The sequence below is a fragment of the Archocentrus centrarchus genome, chromosome 17 (genome assembly GCF_007364275.1).
Source record: "Archocentrus centrarchus isolate MPI-CPG fArcCen1 chromosome 17, fArcCen1, whole genome shotgun sequence".
Classification (NCBI taxonomy): Eukaryota; Metazoa; Chordata; class Actinopteri; order Cichliformes; family Cichlidae; genus Archocentrus; species Archocentrus centrarchus.
Genome location: NC_044362.1, coordinates 14,293,996 through 14,313,828, shown reverse-complemented (window position 1 = coordinate 14,313,828; position 19,833 = coordinate 14,293,996). Strand labels below are relative to the sequence as shown.

Genomic DNA, 19,833 nt, shown 5'->3' with positions numbered 1-19,833 from the left:
TCAAATCAAAGTTTTTTTACCCCCACACACTGTGGAGGAATGTCAACAACAGGATATAAATACAACAGCTGTAATCTGTTCAGTCATTTCACTTTAAGTAATTTTACCTCATTGATATCTGTGATCATTAACAATTCCCAGGAGGAGACAGCATATTCTTGGCAAATGTAGTTCTTTAATATTTTTCTGTAACACTGATCATAAGAAATATAAATTATTCCCTGTATATCATTAATAGTCCCACACATTCTAAATCCATCCCTGTTGGAGCTGTGACAGTTAATTAACCAATTAACAAATATCCAATTAATAATTTCTTTTCACTCAAAAATGCCAACCAGTACTTTGTTCGGGCTTCTCAAATATCAGGCTTTCTTAGCCTTCATGATAAATAAATTCTTCAGTATATATATATTTTTTTTGGGATAAAAGCTCTTCAACATCCCTTTTAACTATTTTATACATTTCAGAGATCAAAAGATTTATGGATTATAATTGCACCTCTACATCCACCAATAGCTGCCTTAAGGAATTTAATCCATCAAGAAACCTCTATGCCATTAACTTTTTTTTTTCTTTTCTTTTAAACTTTCTACTTTCACTTAAGTTGCCTCTGATTGATTGTTTGGTGGAGGAGTGGCTCTTGCTTAGCTGGGATTTCTGAGTTATTTTTATCCTGTCTAAACCGCTCTGGGTAATGGCAAACTGAAGGTCTGGTTTCACTGATCTGTCGCCCTTCTCACCACTGGCTGTTTGAGCCTGGTCAAGCCTGCTTAATGACTCACTGTTGTACAGAGCCATGCAGGAATGATTACAAATCAAACTATCAAATATGATTACAGGAATGCCTGCAATTGGCACACAGGTGTGTCATAAACTGAAAATGAGCTACGTTTATCCCCTACTTGTTCCCTCATAAAGAGATAATAAACAAATAGATATAGTAGGTGAAAAGATAACTACATATTTGCGTAAGTGGCCATTTTTATTGTGAACACTGTCAAGTAATTAAAATTGTTACAGAATACAGTAAGCAAAATTATACAGAAGATTGTGTGCTAATACAGAAGTGTGTTCATTAGATGGTAATGCAAAAATTTTTAAACCGAAGAGTGAACTCATTATAGAAGTCAGGTGAGGACAGTATTTGTTACAGTATTAAATTGAAATATAACACACATGATCAAATACTGAAAGATGGTGCTTAATTTTACACCAAATAAAATGGAGACTCTACAAATGTTTATTCCACTTTCACACCTCATTACTGTCTTGCACACACACTTCCAGTATTTCAAAATTTTTACTGCGCAACAGTTCATTTCATAACGAAGCAGAGCTGTGGCCGCTGCAGAAAAAAAGGTTTTAAGTTATGATAAAGAAGAACAAGTATAAACAGCTGTCTATATTAGTAATATGGTCTCCGTGGATTATTCTGTAAAAAGAAAAAAAAAAAAAGAAGCAGATTAAATTCAAGCATAACAAAGGACTGCGTGTGGATGTGCAGAAAAAATTTCTATTAAAAACTCAATAGATCATAACACAAACAATGAGTATGGTTTTCTATATGCAAGTCCAAATTTATGTGAACATAGTTTGCATAAATCGGTGCAATTTCACGTTACTCTGATAGCAATAGAAAACATAAAATAGGTGTTACCAGTGGGTTGGGCCTGAAGCGGTAGGCGAGCATCATCCTCTTTCTAAAGGCATCATATTCATCATCACCTTTTGTGAGCTCAGCTGGACGGTCAATGCCAAGTCCTGCTCCATTCATAGCTGTAGTTCCCCTGAAGTGGGACAGAGAGATCATAAAATAAGCTTTTTTTGTGTGTCTTTGATGGTTTGAGAACTATTAAAATATTACAGTTACTGTCTCTAAAAACCTGCTTTTCCAAAGCAGAGGTGTAAATAACGAAAGCAATGAAAGAATTCATGAATGGGTACTGTGCATGTTGGCTCACTGTCAAACTCATGGCCTCCTGGGACAGCTGAATATAAACGGAGCCAGTGGTAATAATGACTCTGTTTATATTGAGCTATTTATACCTAAATAGGTCTGCTAAGTCCTATTTAGGTATAAACACCCACAAGATTTACAAGCACATACTGTGAACTGACTGGTAACACTCCCAAGCCTTTCATTATAGGCTAAATTAAAGATACTGAAATAAACATTTCGCCATTTGTTGTGTGTACTGCACTAAATGTTTAACTTATAATGGCTGGAATTTGTGTACTGAGGTGTCCTCTAACTGAGGCAGTAGAATATATATATATATATATATATATATATATATATTAGGGGTGGGACTCGATTAAAAAAATTAATCGAATTAATTACAAGCTTTGTAATTAATTAATCGAAATTAATCGCATTTTAATCGCATTTCAATATTTGACATGAGAAATATTAATTTAAGTTTGGTTGATGAATGAATCAATATACATAAGCTTAAACTTCAAAATTTTGTTCATTTTCCCACCAGTCTACTACACAGACCAAAGAAGGGTGGAAGTGCTCCTGTGATAAACTCCTGAAATTAAAGTTAATCATCATAACTGGATAGTTTTATTCAACATTAATGTCTCACTTGTTATAGTTGGAAATTAATCATTCTCTCAGCTGTATTCCTTGATGTTGAAATGTGTTATGCTTGTTTTAACAGCTTATTTTGAATTAAAGAATTAAAATTAAACCACAAAAAGGAGAAAAAGTTCGTTCTCCGTTTAACCAGCTGCTGTTACACAGCTGTGCTTCACACTCACGGTTGCTAGGCGACATGAGCTACGCAGAGGTGACGGCAGCTGATATGAAGGCTAGCTGCTCACTTCCGGCCTTTGTGGTGTTCGTGTTCTACGAAAGACGTGGGCCGGGTCCTTCGCAGGATGCGGCCCCTAATTTGGACATTGTGCGTCGATATAATCTGTATGCCTGGAACTCGCGCACTGAGAAACGTTCCACGGTGCAAAGTGCGATTAAAATGCGTTAAAATTTTTAACACGTTAATTTCCCCGTAATTAATTAATCGAAATTAACGCGTTAAAGTCCCACCCCTAATATATATATATATATATATATATATATATATATATATATATATATATATATATATATATATATATATATATATATATATATATATATATATATATATATATATATATATATATATATATATATATATATATATATATATATAAATTGGGTGCATAAGTTCTGAATTTTTTGGAACCATCAAAGCGCAAGTATGCTATGAACTGGAAACTGAAGAAAATTGTTATGGTCAGAAGAGAAAGATTAAGCTGTTTGGCCACAATGACAAGAGGCATGTTTGGAGGATTAAATGTGAGGCTTTCAAATCTAAAAACACTGTACCAACCAACATCGCACAAAGTGGGTGAAACAATAAAAGAGGAGGACTACCTTCTTCAACTTCACCTCAAATCAACAGTTAGACAGTTGAAACTTGGACACAGTTGGGTGTTCCAACAGGACAATGATCCAAAGCAAACATCAGAACTGTGAACTTTAAACAGATAAAGTAGGCTAACATTAAGCTTCTGGAATGTCCTTCCCAAAGCCCTGACCTCAACTCTATTGAAAATTTGTGGACTATGCTTAAAAGCCGGGTACATGCCAGGAAACCAACCAGTTTAAATGAACTCAATCACTTCTGCTGAGAATAATGGGCCAATATCCAGCCTGAGTTATGGCAGAAGCTTGTTGATGGCTACCAAAAGTGTCTGGTCAAAGTGCAACCTCTTAAGTGCCATTAAACCAAATATTACAATCATTCTAATCTGGAAAAAGAACAGTTCCAAGAAAGAATTAAAATCCCTAAATCACCATGCCAATCATGCCCATGATGAGTGTATGTAAACTTCTAACCACAACTGTAAATAAAAGAAATACGTGGTAAAATTCCACAGTGAGTTCAGTGAAATGTAAATATAAGAAGGATGAATGCTCACTTGTTGACAGGAGCCTTGATTCCCTGTCCTTCACTGCCGAGGCCTTCGCCTTCTTTCCAGCCCATCTTCATGAGCATTCGGAAACCGAGATTCTCCACCGTCAGCTTAAACTCTTTGTATTCTGAGTAGTCAGGGTCCCGACCCTCCTGCAAATCCAGAAGAAAAAGTTGAGCATTCATGACAAGCAGTGTGTTTTGCTGCAACACATTACTTTTGTGTCTGTGAGGAATTGCAATTCATTTAGAAACACTAAAATATTCCTAAAGATGTCAAATAAACATGATGGAGTAAAAATGACATGGACACAACAGAAAAGGAACAAAGTTTATCATCCTCAGGGAGTGTATACGTATAGAAGCGACTGTATAATTGCTGATTATTAATTAAGCACAGGTAAGTCAAGGCTTTTTTCTATTCTTTAGTTATTTTAAACATTTAGAACAGTAAAGACGCTTTGTCTCCATAATACTCCACCTTCTGGTCTTCACCAAATACAACCTGCAAAAACATATACATACATACACACACATATAATAACCAGTCATATTATTTTTCCAAAAGATACTTCTCTCTTCTCTTTGTTTAAATGTGCTTAGACTCAAACTGTACACGGTTTGCATTTAAAAGCCACATCCTGAATTTGTTTTTTGTTTTTTTTAATGAAAGCCAACTTTTGAACAACTTCCCATGCCTCTGGCAGACATTACATTGAAAAAAAGAAATCTCAATTTACATAGTGTTCATGTTTTCAAATTCGATACTTTTTCATGAGATAACAAGTGTGGTTTCCACAACAGTGCCAAATCACACAGATTTCTTTTTAAAGTGGGAGTTATAGTCTGCTCCTAGGGGACTTTCAGGAAGGGCAGAGGAATGTGCTGGGAAACAGGCTGTCTGCGTTCATCTGCTGAGGCATTTCAGACAAACCTCAGCTCTACTAATAAATATGCATAGCCTTCCTGTGGAAAAGCCACTAAAAATTACACTATATATATATATATATATATATATATATATATATATATATATATATATATATATATATATATATATATATATATATATATATATATATATATATATATATATATATATATATAGACAGAGATAGAGAGAGAGATGTACTACGCCCTAGATTTTTAAATCTCCATCTTTTCCCCCAAAATAAAATGTGTGATGCATTAAGTAAATCCAAGTAGAGTAAATTCAAAGGAAAACTGACCTTGAGTGCTTTGAAGGTTTCCATAAACTTCTCCAGCTCCTCCGGGGGCAAGAAGTCACCAATAAAGTGCTTCCCTTTACCCATTTCTGTCAGAGATTCAGCCCATTCTGGAAAGTACAGACAAGTTTTATTTTTTAATAGAAATGATTACTTATCCAAAACAATCAGTCTTCACCAGCTTATAGTGTTAAAATGTATATGAATAATTTTCCAGGCTTCTGGTAAAACTTACCACGCGTCTTCTCCATTTCCATCTTTCGCAGTCGATGCTCCCAGGTCCCTGCTTGCTGGTCCACCTCTTCATCGCTGTCATACTCATGTTGATGCTCTCTTATGGCCTTGTCCCACATCACCTGCATATCTGCCATTGCGCGCTTATGTTTCATGATCATGTCATACATCTCTTGCATCTGAAAAAAAACACAACGCCCACTCAGTTAGCAACACGCACATTGATAAGAAATTCCAGGAAACGATAATCTTGTTTGACTGTTAAAAACACTAAACAGCCTAAAGGAAAAACAATATACGCTCATCTGTAACACTTCCATACCTCTTGTTGTTCTTTTAATTGTCTCTTCTGGTCCTCAGACAATTCTGTCACTCCAACCAGACCAAGAGGCTTCCCTTTCTTGTAACCAAGGCCCCTCAGCTCCTGGGCTGAAAGCAGATATACCCACAAAATTACTGAAATATATCATTACAATGCTTACAAAAAGTGACTCAGGAATATCTATTAGTACGCATAACACTAGCAGTCTCAATTTCTTGTTAATAATCACACTATCATGCTGGGCTCATTACTGTAAGCTCAGATGACTTACAAAACATGCCTCTAAGAATGCCTAGGTTGGAAAATATTTAACAATATTTCTTGTCAGCTGAAAAACAAATATTAATACCATCTTCTGAAAGAGTTGCATGGTTTTGGGTTAAATTAATATTTGTTCCCCTACAAATAAACGCACAGAAAGTACATGCACATTTGCAGAGTAAATACCAGAGAGCGATGGTGTGTTAGGGTCTGGAACACTGATCTCATGAGGAATAACAATGGGAGGCACAGGCAGCTCGACTTTGTCCTCTTCAGACCCCCATCTGCTCTTCCTCTTTCGTTTAACAGGTGGAGTTTCTGACTCCTTAGTGTTAGGTGCAGATGGTCGGCTCTGCTGTGGAGAGATTTCTGACACTGGAGAAGCAGCTGGTGGCTTAACGTCTGACACGGAGTCTCCTCCTGGAACTGAAGAGCTCCGTGAGTTTGCAGCACGATACTCCTTTACTTTCTCTTTGTAGAAATGGTAAGCTGGACTTTGTTCGTCATATAAAAAACTGAAGGAGGAAAGACAGATATTTCAGGTGAGTTGTATAAACTTTAAAAAACAAAGTGTGAGATCTGCAGAACACAGTATGACATGTGGTGACTAACCTGAAGGCAGGGTTGTCTCGGTTGCGCTCAGCAGCGATGGCTTCCACCTCAGGGCCACCCTCCGCCACAAACTTGGCCAGCTTCTCAGCCACCTGCTGGGTTTCCGCGTCCACTGGGGGGGAGACTTTAAGCAGCCTATTAGTACTGGGACTCAATTCACACTCTACTACTGTACCGTACTCAACTGGCCCTCATACACCACCAGTCTAGAGCTAATAGGGGATAAGAAGAGGAAAGGGGAAGGAGGAGCAAGGGGGACAGGGGTGGTGAATGGGGAACTGTATGGATTTCAGGCTTTCACTGTAACAAATGAAGATTAAATAAAGCCCTGAGAGACTCCACCACATACAGTATTGCTATAGTTTAAAACTTATTTTTACATGCATTATAGAGTTCAGTTAAAAAAAATGAATCTATGGAATACACTTAAACATTGGGATCCAACTGGTCACAACTTTGCATAGTACCTCAGGATTTACTAGCTAAAGTCTGGTGTTGTATTTATTCAAGTCCAATCCAAAAATAAATATGGTTTACACTAAAAACTAGAATCGTGAGCAAACACCAGAACACTTTGATTAAAAATTGCTTCTCTATGACGATGCAACCTTGAAAACCAGTTTGGAGGTGTCCCATTTTAAAATGCACCCGAACCCCTTTTGCAATAGCACAGTTTCCCTTGAGTTAGAGGCTACAATTAAGGATCACATGGATCCTTGGGTATGTGACTGTAGTTTCATTTAAAAAGAACAGAAATGAATTTCTACTTTGCTGCTGCTGTGGTAGCTTGGGGAAAACACTGTCATTGGTACATTTCAGCTACACCCACACCCATACCTTTTACTTTTAAATATTTAAAAAAATTACTTAGTGGAGATGTGCATTTTAGCAAAGTTTTAGAAATAATCTCCATATATACTAAACTGGCCATACACACATCATGTACTATCACAAAACACAGATTGAGAGTCTGAAAGCAAATTCTCCAACATATTTGGTGCAGTTAAAAGCATCATCTAGTGGCACAGGAAGTCATGCCAACAGAGGAAGGCATAGCCACACAAAATAAATGAAATAAAAAAAGGTATGTCAGCCTCTCTGTAATGCGTTGGCTCAGAGCTGAAAAAGACCCAATCAGAAGGAAAAAGAGGGTGTCCAAAAGTGCTGATCCAGACCAAAGCTTTAAAATCAAAACTGGATCAGCTGCTTTTCCAAATATCTCAGTTTTAGACATGCTCAAATGTCTGAGTACTGTGGAACACTATGAGCGAACATAGTAAAAATTACACAGTTAAAATGAACAAATACTGATGTGGACATACCCTCAGTGTAGTTGGTGATGCTGCATTAATACTATTGGGAAATGTCAATGTCTCTGCTGTGCAAATTTTCAAAACTGATCAAGTGATGGTGAACTCCATTAGAGTAATACATTAATTACAGGTTTCTGTAGTCACCATTTTAACCATCACTATTAAGCTCTGAGTGTTAAATTATAATACCTGAAAATTGTAAGTGTATCTGACAACATGGCAGTGGGATTCAGTCCACCTCCCTGTACAATAACAGTAATTCTGAGAGGAAAGATGAAAGATCAGAGATAGAACTGTATGTGGGTAAATGTCATTTACCATTATCTGATGTTTTCTCGGGTCTTTGCAAATCCTTTTTCAATTCTGCAACCCTTTTCTTGTAGTAGAGATACTCCATGCTGCTCTTATCATACAGAAAACTAAAAGGCAAAGAGAGGAATTTACACACACGTTTGAAAATACTTTCAGAGCAAAATAAATCTGACTGAACTACAATGTCCTTCAAACTTACGAGAAAACAGGATTGTCCTTGTAGTCTTCCTCAGCCTTCTTCTCCAACTCAGGTCCCCCCTCTGCCACAAAAGAGGCCATCTTGTTGATAATGAGTCTGGTGTCTGAATCCTCTGGGGGAGAGACTTTAAGCACGCTATGAGTACATTTACTCAAATGGCACAAATGACAAAATGCCAGTCACAAGGCAACTGTGCCACTGTAGTACGCAGAGGATGCACTGAAATGTCCAAGCCATGGAGGTGTCCCAAGACACAATGAAAAACACGCCAGGAATTACCTTTCATCTCTAAGAATTTGGAGTAATCAGCCTCCTCTTCCTCATCTTCGCCATCTGGAGAGCAAAAGACACTTGGCCTCTGGCTGAGAACAGGATTCTTCTTGGACTGTGAGAAGCTCTTGAATTGACTTAGCATGCTGCTGACTCCAAGGCCAGGCCGTTGGCCAACAAAAACACTCTTTTTCTGTAGCATATTTCCTCCTGGTGATGAACTTGGGGCTGAAGGGGTCTTGGTATCATTAGTGGACCCTAGAAAGTGTATAATAAGAACACACTTAAGAAAAACCTACTAGAGTCTATTAGATTTACATTGTAATTAATTAAGTTATGTAAATTAATGCTGTCTTGTCAGTGTAATCTAAACCAATTTCCTTGGGCTGGATTTCTTTGTAGCTGTGGAGATTCAGGTACTAACCAGAGATATTGGCCTTCTCCTTCTGCATCTTCATAAACTGCTGTAAGAAGCTCCCATCATTTGCAAACTTATTTGTGGTAGCCCCCTGGACACTGAGAGAGCTACAGGGACAACAGTGGGCAAAATATTTTGAAAAATACTTTTTTAAAATCTAAGTTTAGTATTGGAAAAACAAAAACCATTCATGTGTTAAAGTATGAAATGACAGAAACATTGTACTTGGAGTTCAAACTGTATGTGCTCCACATTAGTAAGTGTATAATTTACCTTTGAGTCACGGGTTTGCTAGTGGTTTGCTCATTCATTTTCGATTGCTCTGCCATCCTTTCTTCAATCTCTTTCTTCTTCTGAGCTATAAGTTTTTCTTGACGAAGAATAGTCATGTTCATTTTGCTTTTCTGTGGTTGGATTGGTCTGGACTTCCACCCTCCTCGACCTCAAAATACATGAGAGACAAAAGTCAATGTATGTGACAACAAAAATAAACCTCTAACAAAGCTAGTGACAGTTTCTGAAATAACTAGCATTCCAGAAAATCTTCTAATTATGTGATATATGTTGATTTCAACTGTTTAATACAAAAACACACACACGGTACATTGTGACATTATAAGTTGTGAAAATAGACTAATGCTAGCCTGAAAAAAAGGCTGTTTAATTCGAGCAACAAAACAGTTTTCAGTAGCTATGTGACTAAGTCTGAATTGGGTTAAAAAGACACGTACGTCATTAAATGTGATCTTTACAGACAACGACATCAACTGGGTATTTAATAAGCAGTTTAAGTCTTATTTAAAGTCTCGCTTTTACCTAGTTTAGCTAACCCGACAGCTAGTTAACTTAGCTGACGCTGTACACTGGTTACAGCGAGCTGAATTAGCTTATAAACCTTAACGGTTAAACTGGCGAACTTAAAGTGCAGCTTCTACATATTTGGTGTTAATCTCACTGTAAATATTCACCTGCATCGCCAGACTCCATGGTCGCAACAGGAAGAAAAATATATTTCTAAAAAAACGCGCAAAGACGACAAAAGGGCCTGCAGTGGTTACGGTAAAAGCTGGGCCACTTTCCTAGCAAAACTTCCGGTTTTCACTCTCCAGAATAAAATTTTTTTTTTTTGGTTTGTTTTGTTTTTACCTGTCGCCTTAACCACGTTTACTTTACAGTCTATGTAACTTACTAATTAAAAAAAATTAGTTTTCTTAAATTCCCAATCATAAACAGTGCAATTCCACCAACTCTCTTTTCATTTATTTATTACATTGCCATTTAATTATTATAGTTTTGGGTTCGATGTTGGGGTGGGATTGCATCAAAGGGAGTTGGAGCCGATAAAATTAGGGACTAAGGGACTATTCAAATTTCCAGTCAAAAGCCGACCATTATGCGGCTCATGTTGCACCAGTGGATTTACAGGGTCAGGATATTGTGTTCTACAGTACATATTATAGCACATTATCATAAATAATATTTAAACCAAAATCAACCTTACAACTTGATAAGATAAGATAAGATAAAACTTTAATGATCCCACGACGAGGAAATTTGCATATTACAAAAGCTCAAGTACATAGAAGGATGAAATAAAATAAAATAGAAAACACTATACACATTATATATATATATATATATATATATATATATATATATATATATATATATATATATATATATATATATATATATACATCAAAACACTATATACAGATATCAAAACACTATATAATTTGCAGCCATATCACTTAGGAGTAGAACCTTTAAGCTTGACAGAAATAGTTATTTGATTTATATCGGTAATGACTGATATGAAAAGAAAACAAACAAACAAACGTGATATATCTCCTAGCCCTACTTTGGACATGTATAGATGAGCTTATCCCAGCTGTCATAGGACGAGAGGATGTTCTTATCATTATCGGGACAGGTTTAATAAGGTCTGAATAGGTACAACAATATACGCACAAAAAAACAAAGAAACAAAAAAAGCAAACCAAAAAAACCAAAACAAAAAAACACTTTGTAAAGTCTTGCAGCCATACCATGGTATCATTTAAATAAATTCATTAATTCATTAATAAAGCTTCCTCAAATTTGACCAAAACTGAAAAAAGTAAAACTAAAGAATTTCTTGTATATATTTTTTAAATTCGCTTTGTTCGTTTTATTATAAAAACAAAATAATATAAATCATGATAATTGCAGAAATATATCCTCGCTTTTATTTAGCATTAAACACACCGGAGTTCCTTTTCCGGCCCATGTTCACGTCAGGTGCACATTTGTTTCCGTTTCCTCTCGCGGAAGCCGTTTTTGTTGTACCTTGTTGCTACCCGTCCGTATCGTGCAAGCTGCTCTCCTGCCCAGAAATGGCTGAAGCTCCCCCACGGCCCTGCCGGTATTTTTGTCACCGGTGTTCAGCAGAGATTAGTCCGCGTTTACCGGTGAGAACCACAGAGACATTATTTGGCCGGATGATGGATGATGATAATATCCGCGCTTGTGTGTTTTTAAGTGTGTGCGGCGCTCACTCATTGCTGCTGTTTAGCTACGCTAGTTCAGCTAGCCCCGTAGTAAAGGACGGAGTTGCAGTCAGGTGTCACTAATCAGGCTGGCGGGTACGCTCACGTTATGATGTCATGTTTCACTGATGTTATATTGCAGTTCACTAAATAACAACCAGACAGACCCTACGTTAACGGCTTGACACGTCCAACGGCGGTAGCCTTTTAATGGTAACAGCCTAGCTAACGGAAGACCGTAGGCTCACTTTCGATTTAGGGAAGTTATTTATATTTACTCGGGTGACATATACATCACTAAGCAGGGATTTCTTTCCAATAAGACTTGTTGTTGGCTGATTGTAGCTGTCAAATCATTTCAAAGTCACTCTGTCGGTCGTGCTGTTGTGGCACCAACCCACCCGCCTGCCTCCCAGCACTTTGTTGTCAAAGCTTTTCACATGAAGCTTCTTGAATGTTGCAGTAACAGTTTCTCTTTAGGCTGTCTGCTGCTCAGCTGTGGGACACGGTGCCCTTTAAATGTAGGAAACTTCTGAAGCCGTACTCAGTAAAGTTACACTCCATAAACCCTCCTTAAAAAGAGGTTTTTATTCTGGGCTGCTGAAGTATAAAGATGTCTGTGTTTGACCTGAAAGATACAATTTTGTATGTATTAGTTATTTTAATTTGCATTTTCATTGTAGGACTACACGTGTCCACACTGTGAATCTGGTTTTATCGAGGAATTAGCTGAAGAAAGAAGGTAAGCAGAATTGTTTCACATAAAATTGATTAATTTTGATGGAAGGCCAATTTCAACATTTTCATTATATATGTATATAAAATCACACTATCTTTGAACATTTAACCAGTGCAAAACTGATGACACAACTGCCATCAGTAAATCTTGATAATAGTCAGAAGGCACTAAATGAGGCCAGTATGCAGATCTTCTGCTGATACATCGGTGCATCCCTACTTAGTGTAATAATTCAGTCCAAATTTCCAAATCTTAGCTTTTCACTTTCTGTGTTTATGCAGTGCTGAAAATGGGTCTGCCTCCACGTCCTCTTCCAGTGATCAGTTCCGCCCAGTCTTGGAGGTCAGTGTGACATAATAAATCAGGTGGTTCTGGAAAAAACACTTTTGCACCCTACACTGTGTTTTGACATTCCCTCTTTCTCTACTGCTAGAACATGGATCACCAGCACTTGTTCACATTTCCCCCGGGCTATGGCCCGTTTGCCCTTGGGATTTTTGATGAAAACTTTGACCTTCGGTTGCGGCTACCCACAGAGGACAACCGAGAGGCGGAAAACAGGAGAGAACGGGAAATGGCATCACGGCAAAGATACAGTGCACGGCAACCACGTGGTCGACATGTTCCTCGGCGACAGGGTACGCGACACGAAGGAGTGCCCACATTAGAGGGGTGAGACATTTTCAGCAGTAGGGTGTGTCTGGGAAGAAGGGACGGGAAACAACTTGACTTCTTACTGTGTTATATGCCAATATTAAATGCCATATGTTATGGTAAAAACATTTAAACAGTATTATTCCCACTATTTTTTAGTTTGATCCTTGTTGCTTGTTGAAAGTGATGTTTTTGTGGTGGTTCTTTCTTTTCTTTTTTTCCCCTGACCAGAATTATCCAGCAGCTAGTAAATGGAATTATAGCACCTACAGCCATGCCAAATATTGGCATGGGACCTTGGTAAGTGTAAGAATGTGTGATACACGTTTGCTTACTTATTTCAGGGGACTTAAATCATGTTTACTTTGTTAAATTTCATTGTTTTTATTCACTTTACTTTTTAATTGGCAGGGGTATGCTACATTCCAATCCAATGGACTATGCCTGGGGTGCTAATGGACTTGATGCTATCATTACACAGGTATGTACAATGTTTTTCTTTCACATGACATTAGAGAGGAAATTCACACACACAATGACGGCAGTCCAAAAAACGTTCATTCCAGCATTTGTGCTGGTGCAGAATGACTGGCCAAAAGTGCTGAAAACATGCACCCCCTCTCTGGAAGATTACAAACTCCCTCTACTGTTTCAGAAAGTCTCACCAACACAGACAGGCTTTAAAGATGTGACCTTGAAGGCATTCAAACATAGATTATTATCTGAAATGTAAATCTGCATCAGCTGAAGCACAAAGGAAGTTAATGTTAACAACATTAATCCTCAGGATTGAAGTTGTTAACATTAACTTTAATCTAGAGGTAATGTTATTATGGTGAAGCAACAGTCCAAAGACAAGTTTTAGGCTAATTTTCTCAGAATATATTTGAGGCTTGAACATTAACATAGTGAAACGAGCTGCTTGGTTTAAAAAAAAAAAAAAAAAAAAGAATGATGGTGATGTGACCGAGGATAGGGAAAGAACACAGCATGCCATGAAGGCAAAATAGAAGAGAGCCACCACAACAAACGGACAAAGCCGAAATTACAATAGTGTTGTAGCTTGAGGAAAATGACAAAACACAATGCAAGGTAAGACGAGCAGTATCCCACTGAAAACTGTATAAATCCACCCTGTGAGAGGCTTTTAAAGGGGACAGGTCCCATAATTTTGAAGTATGAATTTCAAGCCCTGAATGTTAAAACCCTCTGTTACTCCTCCCATAAAGCCGTTCTGATAGTGATTTTAAATTTGGGTGTTATCAGTCTAAAGGGACATCTTATTGTGCAGCCCAGCACCACTTCTAACGTTCCTGCATCTTTTAGATCCATCTCTTGCTCAGACCACTTGCATATGCACAATTCTGATGAATGCTGGATCTCCACTAAGGCAAAAATATGAATTCAAGCAGAGGAGAAAGTCGAAGGAGCTACATGAGGCGAGAAGGGCGGGTTCTTGTGTTCTCCTTTGCATGATGGTCTTAGACAGCTCGGGATGTTAAAGTAGAACTCTGTGTTGACCCTGAGGGATAAATTCACAGCATACAACCATGTGAATATGAAAAAATTCTCCAGGTCATGTTTCTTACCTGATGTGCTGCCTTCAGGCTTGGACACTGGACTCATTCACTGAAACCTGTGGTTTGGTCTCTGGGTCATAGCTTTCATTGACCCGGCTCTCATCAATAGTAATGATCCTCAACATGAGGGTCTGGTCAGAACAGGAATTTCAGGGCTAAGTCTAAATATAGCAGGAGCACTGGGAGCAGGTCAGAAGTGAGGGAGCTTGGCTAAATTTAAATTAATTCTTTCTTTTTTTTTTTTTTTTTTTTGTCCAGAGTAAAAGGATGTGCATCTATAAGTGACTAATCAAGAACTGAGAATCAGGCATAGATAGTAGCTGAGCTAGAAATAAAAGAATTTCTAAAAGTTTTTATCGACCAGCCTTGTTCTCTTGCTGATTTGGTCACAGCTGTTTATTGTGAGTCTCTTTTCACTTGTAGTTATTAAACCAGTTTGAAAACACGGGTCCCCCTCCTGCAGACAGAGAGAGGATAAAGAATTTACCCACAATTTCCATCACAGAGGAGCACGTCAGTAAGTCCACTTCTCAATTTCAGTGTTGTTCTTTGTATTGACTCCACACATACATACTGTATATGTCACTACAACCTGCTCAGCTATGCACACTGCTTAAAAAAGTGTGTAGACCTTTCTGCAAGGTCAATAACAGTATTTTCTAAAGTATGAGGAAACAGCTGATTTTTCCGTTTTTTTTTTTTTTTTTGTGGTACATCATCATATATTTGGCTTTCACTCACAATGTACTAAATTGAACTGACACTGCTCAACATTGCCTAAACTCAAACTTTATCAGTCTGATCCCAGTTTTCCCAGTGTGTGAGCTCAGACAGATGGTGTGTCATTTGCTGTTTGCACAGGTGCTGGTTTAGAGTGTCCTGTGTGCAAAGAAGACTACAGTGTTGAGGAGAGTGTTAGGCAACTACCCTGCAATCATTTGTTTCACAATGACTGTATAGTACCGTGGCTGGAACAGGTATGTATATTTAATATGGGTGTCCTGAACCAAACTATGCAGTTCCTATCAAACATTAATTGCTTACATATGAAGTCAGATTTGTTTCTGATCCTTTGCTTGTTATAACCTGTGCACTTTATAAACTGTTCCTGATGACACTGTAGTTCAAAAAGAGTTAACTGCACAATGATAGTTTTCCAGTTTTAGTTAAGGCTTTCAAACGCAGTGCTGATTCTTTGCCTCCATATTTGGTTTCAATCCTCTGGCGCTTCTCTTAAATCTTGCTGCTTTGAACTTCAGTGTTTTTCTGTGTGCCAGGAATAAAGAAAAGCTCTGTAATCCCTGTGATTTTACAAAGTTGCCATAATGCTTTGGCTGTATCCACACATGCACAGGTATTTATTTATTTATTTTTAAAAGAGCATGGAGTTTTTGCTTTTTACATTCCCTCATGTCCATTCTGACAGTTTCAGGAATCTCCCTCCAGGAATTTGCTGACATTTGTGAGTCCTTATATTGATCCTATGATTGATATTACTTTTACTGAAACAATGATTATTATTCTCTCACTGCTAAATTCAAAAACTGCAGTGAAAAACTAGTTGGAAATGCACAGGCGGAATCAGCGGTACTGAAAAGATCAGTCATAGTAATTTCAGGCTACGTTGACACAATGAAGGAGGTGCACATCAGGTTACGTTGTACCTACGGCATAAAATTCCCCCTGAAGCATAAATCCTGTCAGAAGCTTACTAACAATGACACTTTGCACAGGCTGACATCAAGAAAAGGCAATAAAGGTGAACACCTTTGACATTGCAAGACAGTCTTTGTTTTCCTTGTCCACATGTAAACACGGAAATGTAGTTTCTGAAAAACTTCACCCTGGAAGGTTTTTTTTTTTTCTCTCTCTCTAAATCTCTGTTTTCCTAAAATGCTGTTTATATGTGGACAAAAGGCCAAAACACACAGAAAGCTGTGTTTACTGAAATACTTGTGTATGTGTGGGCATGGCTTATCAAAACACTTGGATGCAGGCTGTAGCAAGTGATAATTTTTCTTTCATCCTCTCATTGTGCTAATGTCAGATGTTTTCTGGTTGGTGGGGGTTATTTAGTTTTATTTTGCTCTAACATGAATCGCATATGATGTATGTGTCCTGGCGAAATCATCTTTCCACTAAAGATAAGTTAAATTACATTGTTTAAAGAAATATGTCAGTTTGGATTTTTAAAATTTTTTTTTTGGTCAACTTCAACACTTACGCATCGGTTGCACTGAACATGGAGCGTATGCAAACTGTTTGGTGATATGCTCTGTTTTTACTTGCTACACCTGTATTGCTCGTTCAGGGTAGGGCTGAGTTTGTTTGGTGGTGTGAAGTGAGTAACATCTATAGACCACAGTGGCTAAATAAATGCTGGCACAAAAGGTCATTTCTGTATGTCCAGTAGTTACAAAAAGATTTTCCAACTCAATAGTGTTGTCTGTTTTTACATTTGTGGAGTGGATCTTTGTGAAGCACTGTTTACTCATTGCTGTCACACCTAATCTGGCCATTTTCATTGATCATAGTGGAAGCATGCACCCAGTGAACGGTCCGCATGCATTATGTCTTCAGTGTAGTCATGAGGTTGTTGTCTGGAACCAGGCTCCTTTCAGTCATATGTAAGCTGGAGTGGCTTTAGAAAATGTGCATTGTGCAGTAGTGTTATGCTGGAAGGCACCCATTCTCTCTATTCTGTATTCAAACGTCCATTTTACTGGATTATTAAGATTATGGGCAGGGAAATAAGGCTATCCACATACACTGGCTAAATAAATGCTCCAGATCAACAGTCTTTTAAATTTGCTCATTTATTGATGCTGATCAGTGATAACTTCTTGTTCCCTGTTTCTTACAGCATGATACGTGTCCTGTGTGCAGGAAGAGTCTTAGTGGACAAAATACAGCCACAGACCCACCAGGGTTATCAAGAATGAACTTCTCTCCCTCTTCCTCCTCCTCTTCTTCCCCGAGCTCACCTAGCAATGAAAATGCTGCCAGCAACTCCTAGATTTTCACCGTTTCACAACAGAAAACATCACACCCTTCTTAGATCCGGCAGCTCCTCTCTGCAGCTGAGACGAGGACAGCTTTCTGTCTCAGTTGAGTGGGACAGTGAGATGAGGTGAACTTTGAGTCACAGAAAGGGGAATTTTAGTTTGTTTTTGTTTTTTTCCCCCTTCCTCCTATGCTGAACAGATACTGAGACCACCTCCCTCTGCTTCTGTTACAGAGTGTGTGAGGAGATGAGACTCAGTAAAGATGGGGAATATGATGACGTTAATAATGGTCCAGTTCTGAGTGGAATTGTGACAAGACCTGGAGCAGAGCTTAAACCATATTGGACTGCGTTTTTATGAAAACATGTCCTTGAAGGTGTGTTTGGACACATTTTATATTTAAAAGACAAGATGCTCTTTTTAAATCATTGCCTGTGGTGGTGGAGTCCGTAGATGTGTAGATAGAGAATTCATTTTGAACTGTGAGCCACTGTACAGCTAATGGATCAAACCAAGATCTTGTGGGAAGGAGACTGAGATTATGCATTTGATTTTTATTTATTTGCACTTTTATTTTGCACAAAATCTCATGTTGGGATGTGAATCTGGTTATACTACTGAATGAAAACAAGCAACATTTCAGCCTTTTGCATTGAATATATCTTTGAAGATGTTTTTCTTTTTCTTTTTTAATTTTCTTTTTTAAGAATTTGATCCAGTGTATTTGGTGCATTTTGGTAAGGTGAAGATAATTACAAATCAGCAGGGATATATAGTGAAAATTTTAACAACTTTGCACTTATTGGACCCCTGCAAGGGAAAAAAAAAAGACAAACAGGCATGGGATCATCTTACCTCTATGGAACTGGCCAAATGTGTTTCACAAGCAAGTGTTTATTTTATTTACTGAATTTTTGTACAGTCACAATAAAGTGATTTAAAAACAAATTTCATTGTTATTTCCTGATATTGATGTGGGGACTTAACTCTTTGAAATTGACCCAGAAACATGAGAGATGCCAAAATTACTCCGTTTGCTTTGTATTAATGAGAATGCCTAATACCTAAGGTTTACTAAACTGTAGATTTACTTCATGAGTGTCTTTTTTGCTGTAGTGGCGCTCATTCTGTGCCATGTCCAAGGTTTGACCTTATTTGTGATTGTTTTACAACACTGAATCAGTGTAATTGTAGTGTGGCTTAATAGGAACTACTAAGTGGTTAAAAATGTTCATCACAGTGAAACAAATTATAAACCATTTCACTCCCTGTGATATGGAATGAGACAAAATCTTCCAGGTGTGATATACACTCATCAGAAACATTAGGTATATGTTCCTGGTACTGGGTTGGACCTTGTTTTACCTTCAAGGACTGCTTTAATTCTTTGTGGTGCAGACTGAAGAAGGTGCTGGAAACATTCTTCAGATATTTTAGCCCACATTGACATCACACAGTTGCTCCAGATTTGTCAACTGTGAATCTCCCGTTCCACCACATCCCAAAGGTGCTCTATTGGATTGAGTTCTGGTGACTGTGGAGGCCACTTGAGTACATTGAACTCATTGTCATGTTTAAGAAACCAGTTTGAGATAATTTGAGTTTTGTGGCATGGATACATTATCCTACTGGAAGCAGTCAACAGGAGATGGAGACACTGGTCATAAAGGGATGGACATGGGCAGCAACAATACTCCGTTAAAACAATGCTCATTTGGTTCAAAGGGGCCCAGCTTGTTTAAAAAAAAAAAAAAAAATCACCCACACCATCACACCACCACCAGCAGCCTGAAGCATTGATATGAGGCAAGATGGATCCATGCTTTCATTGTTTACATCAAATTGTGACCCTACCATCTGAATATAACAGCAGAAATAAGACTTACCAGATCAGGAAACATTTTCTCAGTCTGATATTGTCCAATTTTGGTGAGCCTGTGTGAATTGTAACCTGTTTTTTTTTTTCTCAGATCATTCTCTGTAAACTCTAGAGATGGATGTGTCAGAAAATCCCAGCAAATTAGCAGTTTCTGCCACATTGAAAGTCACTTAAATCACTTTTCTTCCCCATTCTGATACTCAGTTCAAACTTAGGTGGGCCATTTTGACCATGTCTACATGCCTAAATGAGCTGCTGCCAAGTGATTGGCTGATCAGATATTTATGTTAAGGAGATGAACAGGTGTACCTAA

The 19,833-nt window shown here is 37.9% G+C and overlaps 3 protein-coding genes across 4 annotated transcripts in view; 1 reads left to right on the top strand and 2 right to left on the bottom strand.

Annotated features, from left to right (window-relative positions):
- The window catches only part of stk11 (serine/threonine kinase 11), a 40,820-nt gene extending 26,119 nt beyond the window's left edge, over positions 1–14,701 (bottom strand). The window contains exon 1 of the mRNA XM_030750984.1: positions 14,402–14,701. The gene's annotated coding sequence lies outside the window, so the exon portion shown is untranslated. The remainder of the gene's footprint in view (positions 1–14,401) is intronic.
- sugp1 (SURP and G patch domain containing 1) lies at positions 967–10,241 on the bottom strand. Its single transcript, XM_030750981.1, has 14 exons — positions 10,104–10,241; positions 9,409–9,577; positions 9,142–9,242; positions 8,727–8,975; positions 8,448–8,571; positions 8,255–8,355; positions 6,624–6,747; positions 6,198–6,526; positions 5,751–5,857; positions 5,430–5,607; positions 5,198–5,304; positions 3,976–4,121; positions 1,661–1,790; positions 967–1,435 (listed from the first exon to the last, which is right to left on the bottom strand). The coding sequence occupies exons 1-14, from the start codon at positions 10,120–10,122 to the stop codon at positions 1,409–1,411; spliced, it is 1,911 nt and encodes a 636-aa protein (XP_030606841.1). The 5' UTR covers positions 10,123–10,241; the 3' UTR covers positions 967–1,408.
- rnf126 (ring finger protein 126) lies at positions 11,452–18,545 on the top strand. 2 transcript variants are annotated; one of them, XR_004021243.1, is made up of 10 exons: positions 11,452–11,585; positions 12,347–12,405; positions 12,684–12,744; positions 12,836–13,074; positions 13,288–13,356; positions 13,468–13,537; positions 15,060–15,153; positions 15,498–15,613; positions 17,500–17,766; positions 17,875–18,545. XR_004021243.1 is itself a non-coding variant. In XM_030750987.1 (9 exons), exons 1-9 carry the CDS (start codon positions 11,511–11,513, stop codon positions 17,650–17,652), a joined length of 936 nt encoding a protein of 311 aa, XP_030606847.1. In that variant the 5' UTR covers positions 11,452–11,510; the 3' UTR covers positions 17,653–18,545. The 2 variants fall into 2 exon arrangements, 1 of the variants encoding a protein (XP_030606847.1); XM_030750987.1 differs by having other exon boundaries at positions 17,500–18,545.
- Positions 18,546–19,833: the final 1,288 nt, after the last annotated feature.

Excerpts from the sequence above, each read along its gene's own strand:
- sugp1 (XM_030750981.1), bottom strand. Across the intron at positions 8,572-8,726 it reads CAAATTCTTAGAGATGAAAG|TCTCTCCCCCAGAGGATTCA; the intron begins GTAATTCCTGGC and ends GCGTGCTTAAAG. Across the intron at positions 6,748-8,254 it reads CGAGAAAACATCAGATAATG|TCTCCCCCCCAGTGGACGCG; the intron begins GTAAATGACATT and ends GGCTGCTTAAAG.
- rnf126 (XM_030750987.1), top strand. The coding sequence starts at position 11,511 with ATGGCTGAAGCTCCCCCACGGCCCTGCCGGTATTTTTGTCACCGGTGT. Across the intron at positions 13,357-13,467 it reads AATATTGGCATGGGACCTTG|GGGTATGCTACATTCCAATC; the intron begins GTAAGTGTAAGA and ends TTTAATTGGCAG. Across the intron at positions 13,538-15,059 it reads TTGATGCTATCATTACACAG|TTATTAAACCAGTTTGAAAA; the intron begins GTATGTACAATG and ends TTTCACTTGTAG.